Below are 21,851 nucleotides of genomic sequence, written 5' to 3' on the forward strand. Positions count from 1 at the left end.
GAGTATCTCAATCAGAACATTTAGAACTGTGGTTCTAAAGAACAAACCTATAGCAGTGCCTTTTGAGTGAAGACATTAACTCATGAAATCCCATGGGTTTTCTGTATTGAAGTTGATTACATCATTGGAGTTCTGGTAAAGTTACACCTTTGAGTTACATCTTTGAGAATAAGGAAATACTCCCTTTGAGAGAGAACTGGAGTTTTCTTTAATTCCTCGAACTACTTATTTGAGCATGTTGACATCAATTTGTATAATTTTCTCCTGGCATAAATGAAAAAGCTGAAGAGCAGAGATTAGAGCTGGTTTAGCAAGGGCCATAGGAAAATACATTTATTTGCATTTGAGAGTGAATAAGTTTTGCCTAAAAAGTTTTTGGACTGCTTGTCACTTTATTTATGCCCTTTCCCTGTGAAAACCTACTAGAATATACCTGTTTATAAAGCACAATTAAACACCAAAATGGTATAAAAGTGTTCATATATTAAAAGGACATAAAATATTGCTATTAACATTGATAATGATTTATCTGCTGCATTTTTCTTTGTATACAATATGAACTGATCTTCGCTTACTTTGACTGGAGTTCCATTGATTAAAGGAGTAAACATCAAGGAGCTGAACCACAGAATATTCAAAAGCTTAAAATAGAATGCTACTAAAATACAATTTCTTGGACAAAGAAAGCACTGAAAATTTGTACTTTTTGATCCCTATGGCACTGTCCTATGGTGATAAGATGGTGACAAGAACAGAAAGGGGAACAGGAAACTTGGCTTTTTGCAAAAATTTAAACAAGAGAACAAATTAAGTATTTAGATGTAACCCATGGACCAGGGATTCCCTGCCTTCTAAGAGCATGGAGCTTAGGGTACGCAACTCAGCTTTGATTAACTTCTTTTTGATATGAGCTTCTGAAGCACAAGTAGTTTTCCAAGCACAAACTTTGTGAATTCTATTTTCCACAAGACAATTTAAAATTAAAATTTAAGCAGAAACATAATTGCTTCGATAGATTATTCACACCAGGCAGTTTCTAACAAATTTTTAAAAGCATTAAATATGTACATGAAAAATTAGCAACTTATAGTATAAGGACGATTTCTTCTGTTCTGCAAATGAGTACATTTGCAGATTATGTGGTTTGTAATGTATTAATTATAATGTTCAGATACAAATTTCAAGCCTGAGGGAAATGCTAAGAAGCAAATGCATAATTTTGTTGTACTAAACTGCATTTTGGAACACAGCAATCATAAGAACATGCTCTTGGTAAATTACATGATACAGCTGCTATAGTTGAAGTACTGCCAAGATCAAGATATGTATTTTAAGCTTTGAAAACCTTGAAAATATATGCTCACCCCAATGTAGTAAAGCATGAGATAAACTTCTCTTTATCATAAAGGTCCTGGTTTGCCAATGAGAATTTAGTTCCCATGTGCTGTGTAACAGAGTTTTTCTCATATTTGTGATAGATTTGGTTAATGTGTGGTTCTGTTTATGCCTACTCACAGTAACACTAATGAAGAAGGAAAAAATGAAAATTGGTGCAGAGTAAAGAAGAACCCTACTCATGCATCATCCCTGGGGGATGGGCTGAATTCTTCTGAAGGCAAGTTAGCTCCTGCCCCTCTCAGTGGCTGTTCTCATCAGTTCAAGCACTTCCAGGGAGACGATAATTTTCTGGCCTTGCTGTGTTCATGAGCTGCAGGGCTGATTTTTGACAAGCTGGGACTTCTCACACTTCAATAGAAATGTTGCTAACAACTACAGCAGCTTCTCTGGAGTCACAGGAGATAAATGGTCACTTCTACTATATGACTCATCTGGGACACTTGTCTACCTTAAGCTGACACAAAATCATGCCTTTGACCATTTCTGTCCACTGAATACAAAGAAAGACTAGACAAGCTCAGCTGCATAAGTCTTCATGGCTGTCATCTAAAATCAGATGGATCTGTAGATGCCGCTTCTAAAACCAGTAGCATTCACTGGCTTGGCCTGACAGTGCTCTAAAATAAGGTGTAATGCAGCAGGTTTTTACCTCGAATGTCAGAATCATTTGAAATCCTGTAGCTTTTTCTCAGCATCTGTCACCCTAAATCTTGGGTACCTTAGGCTTGCTTTGCATGATTGTTCTCTACTAAAATTTCCATGATGTATAAAGCTTTTTCTTAATATTTAGATGTGATTGTTTCATCCAGAATAGTGTGAGAAAACCTTGGACAGACATTGATTTGGGGATTTTCTTACTTCATTATCTTCTTATCAGAAGTTTTCAAGTCCTTTCATACCTTTTAGTGAAAAACATTTGGGTGAACAGAAAGGAGATTCTCTAAGGGATGATAAAATCTACTCACCATATTTAATAATTCAAGTTTAAGAAATACTCAGGGGAAAAACACATATATAAAGGCAATACTTCATAGCAGATCTGGTTTAGATGTGGCAGCTGCTGATACAGAAACAGAATTGCTGAGCTCAAGTAATTAACAAGGTTTAAAGAAACAATTAAGTAGGTAGCAAGATTATCTTGTTATCTTAATAATTCGCAAAAAAAATTGGGAAATATTTCCTCATCAAATTATTGCTTTATTAGAAACCAAAAGAAGAACTATGTAAGGTGAAAATTATCTGTTACTGCAGATGTTCTGAAACATCTAGCATCAGATACAGTCACAGGAGACAAAATACTTGGCCTTGAGTCTAATTAAGTATGAAAAGACCAGTGTTGCTTCTTTGAATTTTTTTTTTTTAATATTAGTGTTGTTAACAAATAGAAGTTTTTTACCGTATCAGTCTTCCAAGCAGGAGCAGCCAAAGGTTCCCAGTGAAATACCAAAATGTTTGTACAATGGATCACAAAGGCATTTTTAGTCTGGTAAATTTAATTTTTTTTAATCAGGATAATATATTTGGTATTGTGCTCATTTTAAATACTACATTGCTTGTCACACTACATTTGGCAATAGACCTCTTCAAATATATTTATCAAATTGTTCCATGTTTATATGAGTAATAACTACATATAAAATATCTTCAATGAATAAAAAATCCGTATGCATTTTCTTCATGAAATACAATATATACATTACGTTCTTATAGTCTTAAGGTACATCAAATTTAGGGTTTAAATAAATTCACAGTGTACATTTTACTTCTGTAATAAAAATCTTCACTTTAAAAGTGTCTGGATCTCAAACTGTGTATATGTATTTCCTTTCACCAGGTTTATGGAGAGTGAGAGTTTTCCATCCACAAGCACTACAGCAGATCCACATTGTGTATTACAATGACCAAAAATTAGGACTTCTGATTACTGAAAGTGAACATTGACTGTCCCTGTTAGCTCAGATTCTGACCAACAGATTTTCTGAAGAGCTTATCTCAGATGGAAGATGTTTTTCAGCTGCATGGCCTCTAGCACAGCCATTCAGTGGAGCTGAATGAACCGCCCACAGTTTCAGAAAACCAAGCCCAAAATTCTCAGGTGGAACTCCAATGCAGAGGCCAGTCCTGGCCAAGGGAGATGGCCAGGAACCATCCAGGAGCCAAAATGCAGTGAAGTTACTGTCACACTGCCTTCCAACCTGAAGTCACACCAATTGCCTGTGCTCTGCCACTTTTGAATCCCCCCTTTCCTTCTTCCTCCCCAGAGGAAGAAGCCTTAGAAGATTCTAAACCCTGAGTTCATTACACCTGAGGCCCACAGGACACACATTGTTCCCCATGCTCCATTTGTGGCTAAAATTTCATGCCAACCAGTTCCTCCAAAGCATGACACTCACAGGGCAGGCTGACCTCAGTCCCCTACCTCCACCTGTCTCCAAGGGATTTCAAAACCCATTCTAATATATGTGTTTTTTCCCTGAAAATACACAGTGATTCCATCAGCAATTTTTATAAAAGAACTATCAATAAATCCAGCTGGAAACTAATCTAGACCCATTAAAAATAATCTCCAGCCTAAAAGGGAGAGGCAGAAACATTCTAATACATTCCACAGTAAATAAGTTTCACAAAGCTAATTTTAAAGCAATTAATGACAAGCCTTTTTAAGTCTTGTTTCATAAAGTCTTTTACAGGTGTGTTATACACCTTGATGCCATCTGATAATTTTTCACAGCCCTTTTATTAATCTCAAAAAAAATCTTAAAGAGAAGCAGAGATGCCCAATGTAGTGTATGTTTATAACACTTCCAGAATTAGTGACAGTCCAAAGAGAAAAACACAAACTACTGTATTAACCAAGGGAAAAATTACATGGAATTTATGCTGTTTCTATCTGGAAAGACACAAACCAGCTGACTGTCCTGCATGGACATTGTTACACAACAAACAGTCAGACAGAGCATGGGATATCTCATCTGCAGTTTAACAGAAAGAGACTTTTAACTACTGCAGTGGGCAGGGTGAAAGTGTTGGAGCTTTCCTTACCACATGGAGTGAAGATTCTTTATTGAAAGAGTCCCAAAGAATGAAGCACAAGAGCTGAGCTTTCACCGGTAGAAAAAAAGGAAGAGGGATGCAAGTCCACAGAATATGAGATTTCATTATTTTTTGCAACAAGATTGTTTTGTTTGCTATCTATATGCCTGAAGAAAATTTAATCATTTAAATAGGTTTAATACAGAGAAACATGGTCCCCCATGTATGACATTCCCAGAATTCAAAGAGAGGTTTGCACCTAACATTTTAGTATCTTCCACTTCAAATAAAAATGTTACATTCAAACCCCTAACCTGCAGTTTGGGAGGTTCAGTTCAAGACATAAAAGCTGGAGAACTTGGGAATTCTGAAACAGATTGGAACATCAAGGGTTAATTATTTTGGATTAAAGAAGGTTTTCTTCCAGCCTCCCAGCCTCAGAAATAGCTTTTAATAAACTTGGTGAAAAATATTTCTTTCTTAATTCACTAACTCCCATTGGAACCTATGTACCTTGCAGGACAGTCCAGTGCTGACAGGGATCAGTGGGGAAAAGTACAACACAGTGCTCTGAGTGTCCTGATATCTACCTCTACAGGGAAACACTCATAAGTTTATTTTAATATTCTACACATTTTGAAGAAAGGTAGTTAGCTTTTTTTTCATTTTTTTGCTAGTTGGGAATGTTGGAAAAATTATATAGCTTTTGAGATATATATATATATATATATATATATATACACAAAAAGCCTGGATTTTTCTCTTTTGCTTCACTAAAATATATGTAAGAATACTTACAAAAGGAAATTTGCAAAAAATAAACAGTTAACATAGGAAAAGTTTAGATCTCTGCTTTTAATCTTTCTTGACTGGGTTTATCAAGATTCCACTGGAATTTTAAAAGAGGTAAATTGTGTATTTAAATTATCTCAGATTATCTATTCTTCAGCAGGTAAAGAATAAATATCTTTACTGAAGTGGTCTGGCCTCCCTACTGCAGACATAGAAGATTTGCCACTGTGTTTTTTCAATGAAGAATTTAAATGATTTAATTTCTGAATCTTTTTTAGAAATGTGAGCTAGATTTAAAGAAAACAGAAATATGGCTTTAAGTGAATTGTTAACATTCTGTTGTGTATCTTATTTTGGTTATCTCTTGCTTTCTTCTTCCTTAGAGTCAAGTGACAGTTTTTCCCCAAGTTTCCTTATGAGTTCTGCCAGATCTTCAGAATTCTGAGATTTTTCCTCAAGGAGTTCATATCGGAGACTTGAGATGTCCTGTTTAATTTCCTTCAATTCACCTGTAAGAGATTTTAAAAGATCTCAATATTAAGGAACAAAAGGGAAAAAACCAGTATATCCAAATACCTCACAATTATCTTTTTTCCCCCCCTGTATTTCTTTGTTGAAACAGAAGAAGTAAATATTCTGCTGCCTGTTGGTGAATCATAGGATAGTCTGAGTTGGAAGGGACCCACAATGATCATTGACTCCAGCTTTTAAGCAAATGGCCCACACAGGGATTAAACCCAGAATCTTGATATTATTAGCACCGTGCTCTGACCAGCTGATCTAACCTCAGTGAAAGGGTGCCTTGGGGATAGGAATATGAAGATGCAGTTCAGAAATCATACAAATCTGCATGCAAAAGTGTGAGAGACCACAAGTTCATAAAACTCACATAACCTATTTAATGGAAGATGCTGTTCTGCTGCATGAGAGATCACAGAATCATAGTCACAGAATCATTTAGGTTGGAAAAGAGCTCTAAGATCACTGAATCCAATCATTAATCCAGCACTGCCCAGCCCACGAGATCCTTAAAAAACTAGATGATCTTTAACAGCCCTTCCAAACCAAACTATTCTATGATTCTACTATTACTAGATGTAGCAACACATTTTAAAGCTTGTCAGATCAGTGATAGTTTCTGATGGGAGGGGAGAGAGAGAAATCTCATCTCTTCTTCAATTGCATGCTAATTTTACCTCTTGCACTTGTAAACATGTCAGGTGGATTAAGTGTTTTGGAAATATGTAACCACTTTGTTTTGATTCTCTGATGAAACATACAATCCATCAACATACTCACCTTCATTGACTTCATCACTTTCCTTGTCTATCTGAGCTTTCAACACATATCTTTTAATAAGACGCTTCATTATTTTCTGCAAAGAAAAATAGAAAGAAAGGAAAAAAGTTTTCTCAGTTGGACTAGTATTATTATGGTATTTCAGAGTAAGAGCTCTTGTCCTGGTTTCACCTGGGACAAAGTTAATTTTCCTCTAAGTAGCTGGTCCAGTGTGAGTTTTGGATTTAGAATGAGAATTGTGTTTTGGTTGGTGCTGAGCAGTGATTACTGAAAGGCAAGGACTTTTCAAGGCCTCATGCCCTGCTGCTGAGCAGGTGCACAGGAAGCTCAGAGGGAGCATGGTTGGGACAGCTGAATCAAGCTGGCCAGAGGAATATTTCATACCATGGAGCATCATGCTCAGGATAGAAACTGGGGGAGGCTTGGCCTTGAGGGGTGATCATTGCTCCTCTGTCTCTCCTTTTCATCACTACTGCTGCTACCACTACTACTATTTTTATTTATTTATTTATTTATTTATTTAGTGAAGTGTTGTTAACTCACAAGTTTCACCTTTTATGATTCTCCTCCTCATCCCATGCAGTTGGAAGGGGCAGTGGGGGGATAGTGAGCAAGCAACTGTGTGGTGCTTAGTTGACAGATGGGGTTAAATTATGGCACCACTGTTACCTTCTGTTGCATTCAGATACTTCCTTTTAGGACTTGACAAGTTAAAGAAATTGAATGTAAAAATGTCTGCTTTCATCTACAGGTGATATTAAAGTTTTATGATTCTGCACATATATATATATACACACTTGAAAGCTAAAGACAATCTTATGAGTGTTATAATTCATAAGCCTTAACCTACTACTGGAGCCTGTAAGAACTATTAATACGGTTGCACCTTTGATCTCCAAGTAGATGAAGCCATCTGGCCTTTATTGCTACCCAAAGATGCTAATGACTCTGCTTAGCAGTGCTAATTGCTGAAAACTTTTGTTGTCAGTTTACTTGAACCTATTTTGATATATTTGCTAAGCTATGTTTTCCCAGGCTAGGGCTTGCTTAGAGAAAAGGGGATCCAAAATTCTAAGTCATTTAAGTATCTCAGCTGGGACTCATCTAACCAAAGACAGATAGTTTCTAATGTAAATATACATATCTGTCACCTTTATTTCCTTCTATGGATAAAAGGAGCAAACCTGAGAGCACAGTTCATCTGACACAACTAAAGCTGATCAAACAGCTCCTGCCATGAGAATGACCAACCTCTCTGCTAATAATAAGGGGAACCTAGGCCAGCAAATTCATTGTAAATTTTACCTTTCCAGGAAAATAACGAATTCTGCCTCTGATTCTTCCATTAGTTCAAATAACTTAAAAAGAACAAGGTATCCAAGTATGTTTTAGGATATGTATTTCTGCCTTTGGGTTTAATATTCTTGTAGGCTGTAGTTCATGATAACACAATACTTTTTCTTTTCCATTTTAAGATATAAAACATTCATAGATTTATATGTCTGCTTTTGTCTCCACAAAAATAGTGCTGACCAGAGCTGGTTTTGAGGTGAGTCATCCCAGATTAATGGTCCCAGACCATCACTACAGTCATGCTTGCAAGGTCAGCAGCTGTACTGTTTGTTATAATAATCCAAGAATGTTTCAAATACAAAACCACATTACATGTTTATGGAGTCGATTTTTGATCTTAGTATCTATCCCTGCATCATAATGAAATTGGTTGTGAAAAGGTCAGGGAGTTTTTGGAACAGACTCGCGTGGACACTGCGTAACATAAAAGTGGAGAGGAGCCAGCCTGCCCAAGGGAAAATCTCTTTTCATGTCTTGTGGTCAATAAAGTATACTTGTTTTCTGTACCTTTTTTCATTCAGATTGTCTTTTTATATTGCCCAGGCAGCTCTTGCTTCTTCCTTTCCACCCACTTTGTAGTATTATAAGAAGGAAAAAAGCAGTCTCTGGACAAGAATAGCTGAGATTTATGTGGTCAGTGCTGGGTCTCTTTATACTTAACTGCATACAGGCTCACTGCAGTTGTTTAGGAGGCAAAGGAAAAACAGACTGTATTGATAGGCTAAAGGCTGACAGATACTTGCAGTGCTTGAGGCATTTGTATGTAAGCTGATCTGCTTCAGCAAATGGAATGGGAAGATTCTGGGATTATTTTTGGTTTTGTCAATTCACATTGTGCAGTTGAGGAGTCAACTCTAAAATTAAAAACACTTTTCTAAAGCACATTAATATATTGCACTATAAGGGTACCATTTAAGAAACAAAGAGGAGAGAAAAATACCCTCAAATTGTACCGCAAATACCTAAACCATTTCATCTATTTCTGATATATACAAGGTCTGTAGATTTATTCTTGACTCATGTTGTATAGCATAAATTCAAAACTGTCCTCCTGCCATCAGTCTGCCAGTTCTACTGCTTCTTGATTTTATTTAAAAATGAACTGGTTTTTACCTGGTATTGTCTTGGAGGATTGTTTAAACTGTTTAAGTGGATTTCATCTGAGCTTCTTATACTTGATTGCTTCCTTTGGCCAAGCTGAAATGGAAACATTATTTATAGTACAAAATAAATAGAAGGTCAATATGTATATCTCATGTATGTATCCTATGACAGAAAACCTAAGGCATCACAAAATGGTGAACTGGGACTCCAGCTGAAGGAGTAAGGGTGCAGTAAGGGTGAACAGAAACTGTAAAAACAAATGGAATTACTTTAGATAAAGAGCGGGGCCAGTTCAACAAGTAGCACTGCAAGAAATAAATCATGATGGATCTGTATGAGGAATAAATGGGACTGTCACTAAAAATTTAGTTCCCTGAAATTATACATAGTCAAACAAAATTTGTACTGTTTCGAAGGACAGGACTATCAGTGCAGTGTCTCAATTCCTGTGGGATCGTTTTGTTCTTCCATTGAACTTCTCTGTGTTGTGTCCTAATACATGGAGCAGCAACTGATCTACTGACTGAGGCACTTTGAAGCCTGTTAAATACTCTGTGGGATATGCTGGGATATAATTTGTTGGGGACAAAAATAGGGCAGGATTCTATGCTTAGGCAGTTGTACACTGGGAATAGTTTAAATACAGCTAGATTTCATTTAGCATTCCATAGAATCACAGAATGGTTAGTGTTGGAAGGAACATCTAAAACCAGTTAATTGGTTTGCCATTGGCAGGGACACTTTCTATTAGATCACACTTGTATTTTGATAGAAAAATTGATTACATATATTGATAAAATATATTCATTAACCATTAATATAAAGTGTACTCTGAATTTTAGAATTTTTTTGTTCTTCAGAAAGATTCACAAATCTGTTTGCCCATACTTTAAAAAAAACATTATTTATCTATCCAGACTATGTTTTTTGACTAAGAAAAAGTAATGATAAACAGATAAATAGGGTAAAATATATAAAACAATTATTATTTCTCTTATATATTAATCTACATGTGGATGGAAATTAATGATGCATAAATAAATGCAAATTACTATTTCTTCATGCTTGAATAAAGCCACTTCAGATATTTTGAATATATCTTAGAAAACATAATCTTATAAAAATGTTTTAACTTAAACTAGGTATCTGATTTATTACAAAAAATAATGACTAGTGAGTTTACACAATCACTGTGTAATCAAAATGCTTTTCAGGGTTTTAGAACTTATTATACTCTCGTGGACCTCATCTATAATACTGGGTTAAAAGTGGAAAACATTATCTTGCTATTTCAGTCCTGGATTTCTCATGCACCACTTTTGGAAATAATATAGTAGAGTAAGAGTAAGACCATGCTTCCTCTGCAGCAGCAGAGGGAAGCTGCCTTGGATATTTATGATGTATTTTTTATGTATTTTAAAAGCACTGTGTCATGTTGCTTACCAGTTTCGAACCTATGTTACATTGGTTCACCTCAAAAGTTAATCCATTGCTTAATTACAATTTGATTTTCACTTGAAATAGCAAAACTGGTAATATGTGGTGACGTGAGTTACGACACTGCAAGCTTGTAAAACCAGGCTCACTGTAACACCTTTATTTTAACCTTCACCCTCCAGCACATTTTTTAAGATAATTATGTAATTTTAATTAGCTACAGAGTGCACCTTGAAAGCTGGCAGGCAAAGTAGAAGTGTGTAACTTCATGAGACCTTATGAGTACCAGTAACAGGACACAAGATCCACTGTAAATTGCTGAATGACCACTTGGTGGCAGAGACTGCCAAGATTTCATTACAATATCTAAAAATGTTTTTAAACTCTTTAAGCTCTCTTTAAACTCCCTTTAAGCTTTCTTCCTGTGGCTTTTTTCTTTCTCCAAAATTACTGCTAGGGTACACTCAGCCCGTCACATTGATGACTGACCTAGAATAAATATGCAAGTGAAATAAAACGATGATATAAATCCCAACAAAAATAACTCTTCTCCTAGAGAGTTGTGTGAAATATGAAATGCAGGATATATGGATCATTGCTCTTTGAAAACACCTTCATCTTTAAACTTGGCCCTCATTTTGTTAGTCTTTTGTACTACTTAAAATTCAATGCAATCAGAATAGTAATGAAATTATTGTAGCTGTTTTGTTTAGTACTTTATTAATGTCTTAAATCAGAAGCTGCTGTCAACTTGAAATTCCAAAAAATTGTACTTTCTTGGATCAGAAGGGAGGGTTCACAGAAAGTGGCTCAGTTTGTGCTCCTATAACCAAACATCACTTGGGAAAATTTCAGAAACACTGTTTTACACTAGGAAAGTTAAAGTTAATATATTTTTCTTGTTTGAGTGAGGTCTTAAAGCTACTTCAATAGTTGTCCCTTACTTTTTTTTTGAAAGGCCATGTTTAAAGAACAAAATTTAAATTTATCATCTCTCACTGCTGATTTTTAGCTTAGGAAAATGAACAAGTTCTGTGACACTTGAACAATAAACTTTCTCAATCCCAAGGCAATTTTTAAATGTAGAATAGCAGTTAAAGTGAGGGTATTTTTAAAATTCTCCTTTTCCTTCATTTCTTTCTCTGTTTTTTTAGTTTCAGTTCATCACTCGATGTTTAAAATGCCAATTCTAGCCTGAAACAAGAAATCTATGGATTTTAATCAACAGCCTGCAAGAAAGCATCTTCACAGTCTTTAGTATTTAGATATGTGTCAGGAAATTAATTTCTGGTGTACTACACTTTGAACACAGCTATGCAAATTATTTGCTGTTTAGCACTGACACCATCTGGCTTCGTTCTCTGCTAGCAATAATCAGGGCAGAGGTGGATTTAGGAGTAGAATTTCCTTCCTTCTCTCTCTAATGCTTGTCTTCACACTCACTCTGAAGCTGCTGCTGCTTTTGCTCTGTGAAGATGCAGACTCTGCAGCAGAACAACCCACAGGCTGGGTCTGAATCAGTAAACACAGGTGTGTGTAAACATTTTTGGGCACAGCAATGCAATGTCCTCCGTCAGTAAACTTTTACTGTCCTCCCAGGCAGGACTTGCACCAGAACAACCTTCTATCTTCCTAGGCACAGTTTGGCAACTGGAATGCTTTGGGGACAAGAGGTTTCCTACTTTGTGAGGAAAACTACTTGAATAGGGGCAAGCCATTCCTGAATTGGCTTCAATACCCAAATTTTACTAGCACGAACACAGCCATCAAGTCTTGGGTTTGGTCTTGCCAAATCTTTATCTTTTCACAGCTCATTTTGTTTATAGTAGCTCCCTGCACAGGTAGCTCCTTGCTCAGCAGTCACAGCAGCATCAACCCACTCAGCACTAAATGAATCAGAAGACAAAATCCCAAAAGCCTGAGAGTGCCTTTGAGAAGATGCCATGACAGCCTCAACAATAATGAACCATCAACAGTGGATCAAAAGGTAACACAAAACCACTTCAGCTACTTCTTGGAAGTGCACAGCATGGCAACATCTCATAGATTCAGATAAAGTCAGCATGAGGTAACCCAAAAGGTAAATAAAAGTGAAATCATCTGCTAGTATCTGCTGCAAAACATGAGAAATTAATAAATACAACTCAGATGCTTTATGTTTTCCAATATAAAAGCTTTTTTTAAATTTTATTTGATATGCAGTTTTATAGCTGCTTTGGCTGGCGAGTAAACATATTTAATTTAGGATCAGTTATACTTAAATCTGCATTGAGTATAAAGCATTAATATTTGAAGACTTAAAATTAATTCAGGATGGTTAGGAAAAAATCTGACAAACAATGTTTGCATCCCTACAGCTCCCTTTCACAGGGACTGCTGTAAAAGCAGACAAACCTGTGACTGTTTTATGTAGGATTGGTAATCACTACACTTTGCACCCTCCTAGAAACATGCTAGAAAACATGAATTGCTAGGTTTGAATGGAATGATAATAATACATCTTCTTTCCTTAGGCTGTATAAATGGGATTTACAAGAGTACCTGTTTTATGGGAACATAAATTTCATGCTAAAAGGTCATTAAAACAAGCTTGTAACCTACTTATGTGCTTTTCAAATTCACAGAGTAAATGAATTAGGAAAAGAACCATTTGCTGTTTCCCACCACCACTTAATTTTAAGTTTATATGCGTCTTCTCAAACATGCAATATTTTAGTGATGACTTTATCACTCACAGAGGTTTTAAAACCAGGTTGCATCAGACTGCTTGATGAAAAGTTTTGCAAATGTCAGATTCATTAAAATTTGAGCAATTGAAATATCATTTCTGTCACGTCTTAAATACATTAGGATTAAATTTCCCAAATAAAATGAAGTGAGATCTGTGAAACACTAGAAGAGTTACTGGTAATAGAGATGAGACATTTGAACTTATTAACTATTTTTACTTTGGTGACAGTGTTTGTAATACCTGTATTTGTTTTCATAAACTGTATAAACTTAGCCACATGCACAGGATTTTTCCCTAAAACTCCATTTTTTTTCCTTCTAGGGTTGTGGACATTTTTCCTCTTTTACTGTAGGTGTGAAAAATGTGCTGGTCACATTGGTGACAGAAAACTGACAGGTGCATGTAAATTCTTTACTGGTCTCCAGTCTAATGGCTCCTGACTACAGACTTAAGAACTACTAACAGACCTCTGCCCAGACCACAGCCCATTTTAACAAAGATCCTTCCACACTCAAATTTTCATTGAAGAAAACATTGTTTTGTCACCATGACAAATTCTTTCTCTTTTTTTGTATGTTAGCATATGCTCACCTTTCTACTCCCTACATATGATCAGCTGTCTTGCACAACTCTTCTTCCATAACACATTACAATACTGCTAGAATAGCGCCAGCCTTTACATTTCCAATACCACCAAACATTCCATGTTCTTCTAAAGCAATTGATTTGATTTATACCAAGACAGTGCAGGAAAAATACACCGAATACAAACTCTTTAAGCAAGCCCAATGAATCAATTCAAGTGCTTTTTACTGAAGCTGTGTAAGTAAAACAGGTAACAAAATATTTTACAATGAAAGCAAGGGGAATTTTCAGTGGAAGCAGAGACGGGCTACCAAGAGGAAACTTTAGAAATTGCCCAGGCATGTGAGGGTGGCATTAGGAAAGACAAAGTTTGCCTTAAACTGACATTTGCAAGGGCAGTAAGAAATATTGGTACAACATGCAGAAAAAGGAAAATGTAGGCCTATTGCTCAGTGGGGAAAGGGATTTAAGTGGGAGTTGGATGAAGGTAAGAATGAGGGACTTGATGTATTTTTTGCTTCAGGGTGCTTAGTGAAGGAATTCTAGGGGACAGGAAGAACTTGATCCAGGCAAGTCCAGAGTGCTACATCCACAGGTAGCTACATCTGAGAGAGCAGAAGCACCCCTTGCAAATATGCTATCACTTCTGAAAGACCATGAGTATTGGGAGAGGTCCCCAAAAGCTGGAGAAAAGCAAACATCAGATCCATCTTCATAAAAGGTCAAAATTATGTTTCGAGCAACCCTGGGCCACTCAACCTTCCTTCAGTAACTGGCAAAATAATGGAATGGAAAATGAAACTTCTTGGAGCACGTGCAAGAACAGATGGTGACAGGAAAAAGCAGGTGTGTATTTATGAAAAGTAAAATCTGTCTGAGCATCTAAATGGCATTCTGAGATTAAATGACTTGAGATAAGGGGAAAGCAAGAGATGTCATTGGACTGGAACTCTAGCAGGAATTTTAAGTATTCTGTTCTATTCTATTCTATTCTATTCTATTCTATTCTATTCTATTCTATTCTATTCCATTCCATTCCATTCCATTCCATTCCATTCCATTCTCCCACATTAGTGGCTGACTTCAGTATGAATTAAGTATGTTGGGAAATTAATGAGTAAAGCAGGGCAATAATAAAAATGAACTTAAAATTGGCTTTACCTTCTAAAATTAGCAGTCAGTATATACAAGATAAAATTACCTTGTTCATCTCTGCATCTTCCTGAAAGCTTTTCTTTTGGCACAAAAATGGTTTAGAAATACATTTTTTTATTCTGATTAGGAGATACAGCAAAGATTTTGGGCTTGGCACTAAGTTGAAGGGTACTGGAAGAGTTCTCCCTTCTTCAAAATAAGAAAACCAAAGTTTAGCCCTTGCAAATTTCCATTCTACATCAGCATCATCCTGTAAAACAGAAATACAGCAGTTAAGATACTGTTAATACCACTTTAAGTATTGAAGATGCTCTTGCTAAACTTTAGGTGTGTTTCAAGTGTAATTGACTGAAGTAAATCTCAAACAGATCAAGATCTATTAATCCAAAATTTCAATGGATGATTTCATTATTAATCCATTTTAAAAAATGCGATTGCAGGAGAACAGAATTTCCGGATTCAATTTAAACATAGTTTATTACAGAATGAGTGCTAATAGTCTGCAACACAGGACACAGGACACAATGACTTTATTACTAGCCTATAGACCCTATTACTTTAAACATGAAGTTGAAAAAGATGAGGTGATTCTTACCTAATTCCTTCAATTTGCTGGAATATATGATTAAACCAGATATATTATCATCACCATGGTTTATGTTTATCATTTATGACCACCAAAACACTCACTTTATTTCTCCCTGTAAAGTTTTAGAGGGTTTTCTGCAGAAAGGACCGGCATCAGTTTGAGGTCATGACTCAATATTGCTGTACCTATTTTTAGAAGCTGTTTTGTCCAGTCGCTGTATTTTTAATGCTCCAAACCTGATCGATTTGCCCTGTGGCCTCCTGATCCAGATAAATGTGGATGTCCCTAGACAATGTATGGCCCCCAGTCAGAGCTCAGAATGTGGGACCAAAGGGGAGTCAAACCTGAGTTTGCTGCTTTGGCAAGAGCATTCCCCAGGAAAGTCCGGCATGGCATAGCTCCTGGAGATCTGCTTACTTTTTTCCTAAACAGTGATAATGATTTAGCCCTCTGTTTTCCATGGAACGCAAAAGGTCATGACATCTGCAGAGGTCTAGAGCAGCACTTGTTTCAATGAAAGAAGAAACCAGTGTGTTGGAGACGTGCCTGCAAGGTCGAGGCACAGGAAAGAGAACATCCTTGCAGCAAGGACGCTTCCCAAGTAATTACAAATGAGGCAAATGAAAGATTCACTAAGTCACACCATGTAGCCCATACTCTTCAGGAACATAATGAGAAATCGTTCACCAGTTATTTCTTATTCCTGTCTGGTTCCTACTATTGCAAGCACATGCAGCCATGTAATTGCCAGATATTTTATAATAAACACGGACAGTGGAATAAACATTTTCTTCTAAAATATTCCAAAAGTTTATGCGGAATTTGTCTTAGATCAGTTGTCAACAAGAAAATTTTCCAGGAGCCTGAGACAATTAGTTGTAACAGTAAATAGGGTGATAGTTCATCATAAATTGACTTTTTACCTCAATTTCCTGGAATGAACTGTTGATCATTGCGATAAGCATGTTCAGCAAGACGATGACCATGGTAACATTATAGACTCCATAAAGAACATAACCAATATTTTCAATAAATTTGTGTTTATAATTGATAACAACTGATTTAACTTCTGAGAGTCCAAATATAGCCCAGAACAATGTTTTGAAACTTTCTTCAACACTAAAAGGAGAAATTGGACACATGCATATGTTATTGAAGAAAAGCTTTATATTCTTATTGTAGAAATTGCCAGTTATAATTTTCATACAGTGTATCAAATTTTTCCATTATCACAATATTGAACTTCATCTCAGTGCATAAAAGTAGACTGTCTAATTTAATGAAATGACAATAAAACCATCTGATTTGTATCAGATGGTTTTAGGAATCATATATCCATCCTCAAAAGAATGTTACAACAATTCACTTAACTACCTTCATCTACAAGCTTCAAGCTTGCTGTTAATACGAAAGTAAATTTAAAAGAAAATTAACCTGTAAATACTCATTTAAATTGCACCATTTGTTCATTACTGGGAATTATTTCACCATTAATATGACAAATATTCTGAAATTATGAAGAAGACAGGATATCTGATTGCAAATTATCAATTTTCAAAAAAATTAGTCTTACAATAATCTTTCAATTGAGTTTTGCCTACTCTACAATTCCAGGGTAAAGCCATGGTGAGGGAATAGTGATGTTTATTCAGGTTAGTTAATTTAAATACATGTATTTCCCCCTAATCATTTTACAAATAAACATAAGTCCAAATTGTTAAGAAAATAAAGGTACAGTTTGATCAGTTGTACTTACGTTGTGAACGCTTCATTTTGTTTTGCCCCCAGATAGTAGGAATAGAGATTAAACATGCCTATCATGAAAGCCACAAAGACCATGATAAATATCACCATGAACTTGAAGATGTCTTTCACGGTTCTCCCAAGTGATATCTGCAGTGGTCCAAAGCTTTCATTAGCTGGTAAGATGTAGGCTATCCGTGAGAAACTTAACACCACTGCAATTGCATACAGCCCTTCAGAAATGATCTGAGGATCAGATGGATCCCAGTTTATTCTGGCTGGAAACAAAAGATGAGAATTCCTGTCATTATAACATATGCTTATCTATGGGAGCTCTTTTTGCACCACCTGCTGCCAGTGCTCTGCCTAATGCAGCTCAGGATACCACTGGCCTTCTTTGCTGGCTCATGCTCAACCTGCTGTCCATCAAGGTATGTTTGCTAGCCTATGAGAAAAGCTGGTATTAAATATTCACTGCTAATATTATCCATACACAGAAGGTCTCCAAGCAGACTTCAGTGTACATGCATGCATGAAAAAATGCCTTAACTAGTTGCTTTTAGGACTTATGTGAAATTTATAAATTTCTAGTAAAATTTATAAAACCACAATTTAATGTATTTCAGAATATATATATTTTAATTGCTCTGCTTTTCTGCAGTCTGGGTAATGCAGAAATGCAACCTTATCAGAAACAGTACCTGAAGCACAGAATAGAGATAGAAACTGATGTAATTCAGTATCTAGAGAAAAATATCTAATAATGGTAAGAGAGATGTGGTGTATTGAGAGTGAACTCAAGTCAACAGTGCTTCCTTTTTTTCTCATTTCGGCAAAATACCTTATATTCCTTCCAAAATTCCTTCTATGCCTTCTATGAATTCACAAATATGCCAAGAAAGTTTATTAACATTTTTATCTCTTACTGGTAAAGAGAGTGGATTGAGAAATATTAAAGCAATATAATAGTCTCTGACCAAATAATATATAAAACTTATATTTGCTTTGCTGGCAAAATTTAAGAACTTCCTGCATCGCATTGCTCAGTTCTGCCCCTGCATTAAAGTACATTTCATTCACAGTTGCACCACCACAGACTGGTTTTCAGGACACTACTGTGTAATTGAACAGATTAAAATTATCTAGAAAAGGGGTGGGTGAGAGTGAGTTTATTTTGATATTAGATCATTTCAGTGCTCTCTAGAACCGTCTACAGAAAGATGTACAAACACAGCTAGGGGAACTATGATCCAATAGTAGAATCACAGAACAAGCAGAGTTGGAAGGGACCCATGAGGATCATCAGGTTCAGCTCCTGGCACTGCACAGCACCATCCCCAGGAGTCACATCATGTGCCTGAGAAAATCATCCAAATGCTTCTTGATCTGGTGCTGTGACGACTGCCCTGGGGACCCTGTTCCACTGCCCCAACACCTTCTGGGTGAAGCATTTTTCCCCAATAGCCAACCTAAACCTCCCCTGACACAGATTCAGGCCATTCTCTCAGGTCCTGTCACTGTCACCACAGAGAAGAGATCAGTGCCTGCCCCTCCTCTTCCCCTCCAAAGGAAGCTACAGACTGCAGTGAAATCTCCTTCCTTCTCCAGGCTGAACACACCAGGTGACCTCAGCTCTTTCTCATATGACTTCCCCTCAAGTCCCTTCACCATCCTCATTTCCCTCCTTTGGACACTCACCAACAGCTTTGTATCTGTCTTATACTGTGGCACTCAAAGCTGCCCCCAGCACTGGAGGTGAGGCTGCCCCAGCTCAGAGCAGAGCAGGACAATCCCCTCCCTTGCCCAGCTGGCCATGCTGTGTCTGATACACCCCAGGACAGGGCTGGCCCTCCTGGCTACCAGGGCACTGCTGCCTCATGTTCAACTTGCCACAGTGATAACGAAGAGAAGGAGTGGGAATTTCTTCAGTACTACATTGTGAAACTACGGTATTATTACAAGAAAATCAGTTTGTTTTGGTCCAAGAAGTGTGCAATCAACTCACCCAAGGTGTAGTATTTTATGTTGGGCTCCAGTGTTGGACTTGTCAGATCTTTCATATTGGCATCAACGATATTCTGGGCTCTGGATGCATGCCAAAATGCCATAAACCTTGCTATGAATGATGCTGCAAAAATTGCTAACATACCAAAATCAAGCATATTCCATAACTCAAACAGGTATTCCTTAGGACCTTGAGACCAAATTTCTTTACATTCAGACCATATCATGCCTGTATAAGACAGAATAGAGAAAACATCATGTTCTTTATTCTTCATGCTTGTTTTATATTTTTATTATGTGTAGGACATGCTCTTGGTTGCAGTCAAACTCAAAACTATTTTCATCAGTGGGAATTCGTACACAAAATGAAATTCTTGGACTTGCAAATTCATATACAGTAATTTCACGAATACAAGCCGCACCAATTTGACCAAAATTTTGGTGGAAACCCGGAAGTGCGGCCAATATTCCGGGGCGGCTAATACATTAACAAAATTCTAAAAGCTGCCAACACGGAAGTGAGAGCCCACGGCAGCCCCAAGCCAAGCTGGAGCCCGGCCGGCCCCGGCAGAGGTAGGAAAGCCTGGCAGAGGCGGGGCCTGCAGTGTGGGGGGCGGGCGGCTGAGCCTGAGCCAGCAGGGCGGGGGAGCCCGGGAGAACTGGGGCTAGCAGTGCAGGGGAGCATGGCAGAAGCAGGAAGGCCGACAGGTGGGGCTGCCTGGCAGCGGGGGAAGCCCAGCAGAATCGGGGCCAGCAGCGTGGGGGAGCCCGGCGGTGCGGGGGCCTGCAGTGCCGGCCAGGGCGAGGAAACGCGGCGGCGGTGCAGACGGGAGGGGACGGCCGGCGAGCCTGGCGGCGGCAGCGGCAGCCCGCCGGCAGGGCTAGGGAACGTGGCGCGGCGCGGCCGGCGAGCCGGGCGGCGGCGGCGGCAGCCCGCCGGCAGGGTTAGCGAACGCGGCAGCGGGGCGGTGCTGACGGGAGAGGGGGGCCAGCGAGCCCGGCGGCGGCGGCAGCACCACCCGGCCAGCCCCGCCGAGCCGTGGCGCTGAGCTGGGCTACCCGGCCCCGTCGGCAACCATGAGCGGGCCGAGCCTTCCTGGCCCCGCCCCGAGCCAGTAAAGCCCGCTATGCCGCAATCCTGTTACTAATTGGCCAATTTGTGAAAGCTGCGCACGGATTCTCACGATGAACGAAAGTGCGGCTAATATTCGGGGTGCGGCTTATCTATTGACAAAGACAGCAACATTGTCGAGGCACCGGAAGTGCGGCTTATAATCCGTGCGGCTTGTATTCGTGAAACTACTGTACATTCCGAGACTTCTTTCTCATCTGAGTAATAATAGTCATCTTTCAGATTGCTTTTTCCTGTTAAACTACAAAATCTTTCCAAGAGAGGAATGGGATGTGAGTATAACCATCTGTTATAGGCACAGAGAAGAGACGAGAAGAGCAGAAATGCTTTGGCATGAACATATAGTGGTGGTAGAGTTAAAGCAGAACTCACAACTTCTTATTTGGCACTACCCTGGGTACAGTCTCTCTTACTGAAATTGAAAATATATGTGACAAATCAGCATGAAAATAAGACTCAGACCTCATGCTTCTTCAATAGGACAAAGGTATCTGTTGGATTCCTAACTACTGCCCTTTAGTAATAAAATGAAAGTACAGTATCAGCTTATGACAGCTTTTTTTATCGTGAAAATTCTTTTTTCTTTTCAAGGTAAAAATTACATAATTATGAAGTACAATTCTAGGATTCTAAAGAGAGTTAATAACTGAATGGAATAATGTAACTAATTTTTAGGCTTGTCAAATTGAAAGCACTTTTCATCATTTTCAGATAAGGACAAGAGTAAAGTCAATTACAGTAGCTAAATTCAATGTCACATCTGTATGCATGAATCAATTTTTCATAAACTGTCTTATGCATGACACCGATACAAGAATAGATTAAATTAGCAAACTAGAATTTCAAATTGAGAATTTATTATTTACTTATTTATTTCTAGATGAAAATATTGATATTTATAGGCTTCGGAAATCTAAGTGCTATATCATTCCTAAATAACTTATAAACCAATTTACAATTAAATAAATAAATACTGCCAAGGCCTTTGAAAGCTATTAGAATCAGTTGGCATACAAATTTCAATCATAGCGAGATCATAAAAGCAAAATACTTCAAGTGCATAAGCTCTTGAATCAATAGCTTGAATTTAACTCTCACACATTACTGACTTAACTAAAAACCAGAACCCAGATCCTTAAAATACTTGGCCATCTGGCCAAACCCTACTGGATTAAAAGGTAGTAGACTTGTAATCAAGAATCTGACAGCTAAAATATTTTGGAAGGTCTGTGCTCAAGTTCTGATGCTGAACAGTTATACATCACCAAGCTGAATGGGTCAGCTCAGAGTACTGCTCATAGCACTCATTTCTTTCCTGCGTTGGATGGAAAAATCTACCACTGAATCTTCAGGGATCTATATTTTTCTCTTTTGTCACTAATATATTCAGCTAAACAGTATTACAGTAATTTCACGACCATAAGGCGCACCGGACTATAAGGCGCACCCCCCGGGAGTCGGTAAATTTTGCAACTTTGCAGATCAGATAAGGCGCA

General features: G+C 37.7%; 1 protein-coding gene across 2 annotated transcripts in view; it reads right to left on the reverse strand.

The window, feature by feature from the left end:
- Positions 1 to 2,738: 2,738 nt before the first annotated feature.
- TRPC6 (transient receptor potential cation channel subfamily C member 6) overlaps positions 2,739 to 21,851 on the reverse strand; it is an 87,217-nt gene continuing 68,104 nt past the window's right edge. Inside the window, exons 6-12 of one of the 2 annotated variants that reach the window (XM_033053224.1) lie at positions 19,225 to 19,452; positions 17,233 to 17,497; positions 16,400 to 16,595; positions 14,934 to 15,137; positions 8,989 to 9,072; positions 6,523 to 6,598; positions 2,739 to 5,732 (exon numbers count right to left, since the gene is read on the reverse strand). In XM_033053224.1, the coding sequence (XP_032909115.1) occupies positions 5,581 to 5,732; positions 6,523 to 6,598; positions 8,989 to 9,072; positions 14,934 to 15,137; positions 16,400 to 16,595; positions 17,233 to 17,497; positions 19,225 to 19,452 (1,205 nt within the window). In that variant the 3' untranslated portion in view covers positions 2,739 to 5,580. The remainder of the gene's footprint in view (positions 5,733 to 6,522; positions 6,599 to 8,988; positions 9,073 to 14,933; positions 15,138 to 16,399; positions 16,596 to 17,232; positions 17,498 to 19,224; positions 19,453 to 21,851) is intronic. The other variant, XM_033053225.1, reaches the window with a different exon arrangement.

Source organism: Catharus ustulatus, chromosome 2 (assembly GCF_009819885.2).
Source record: "Catharus ustulatus isolate bCatUst1 chromosome 2, bCatUst1.pri.v2, whole genome shotgun sequence".
NCBI classification, from domain to species: domain Eukaryota; kingdom Metazoa; phylum Chordata; class Aves; order Passeriformes; family Turdidae; genus Catharus; species Catharus ustulatus.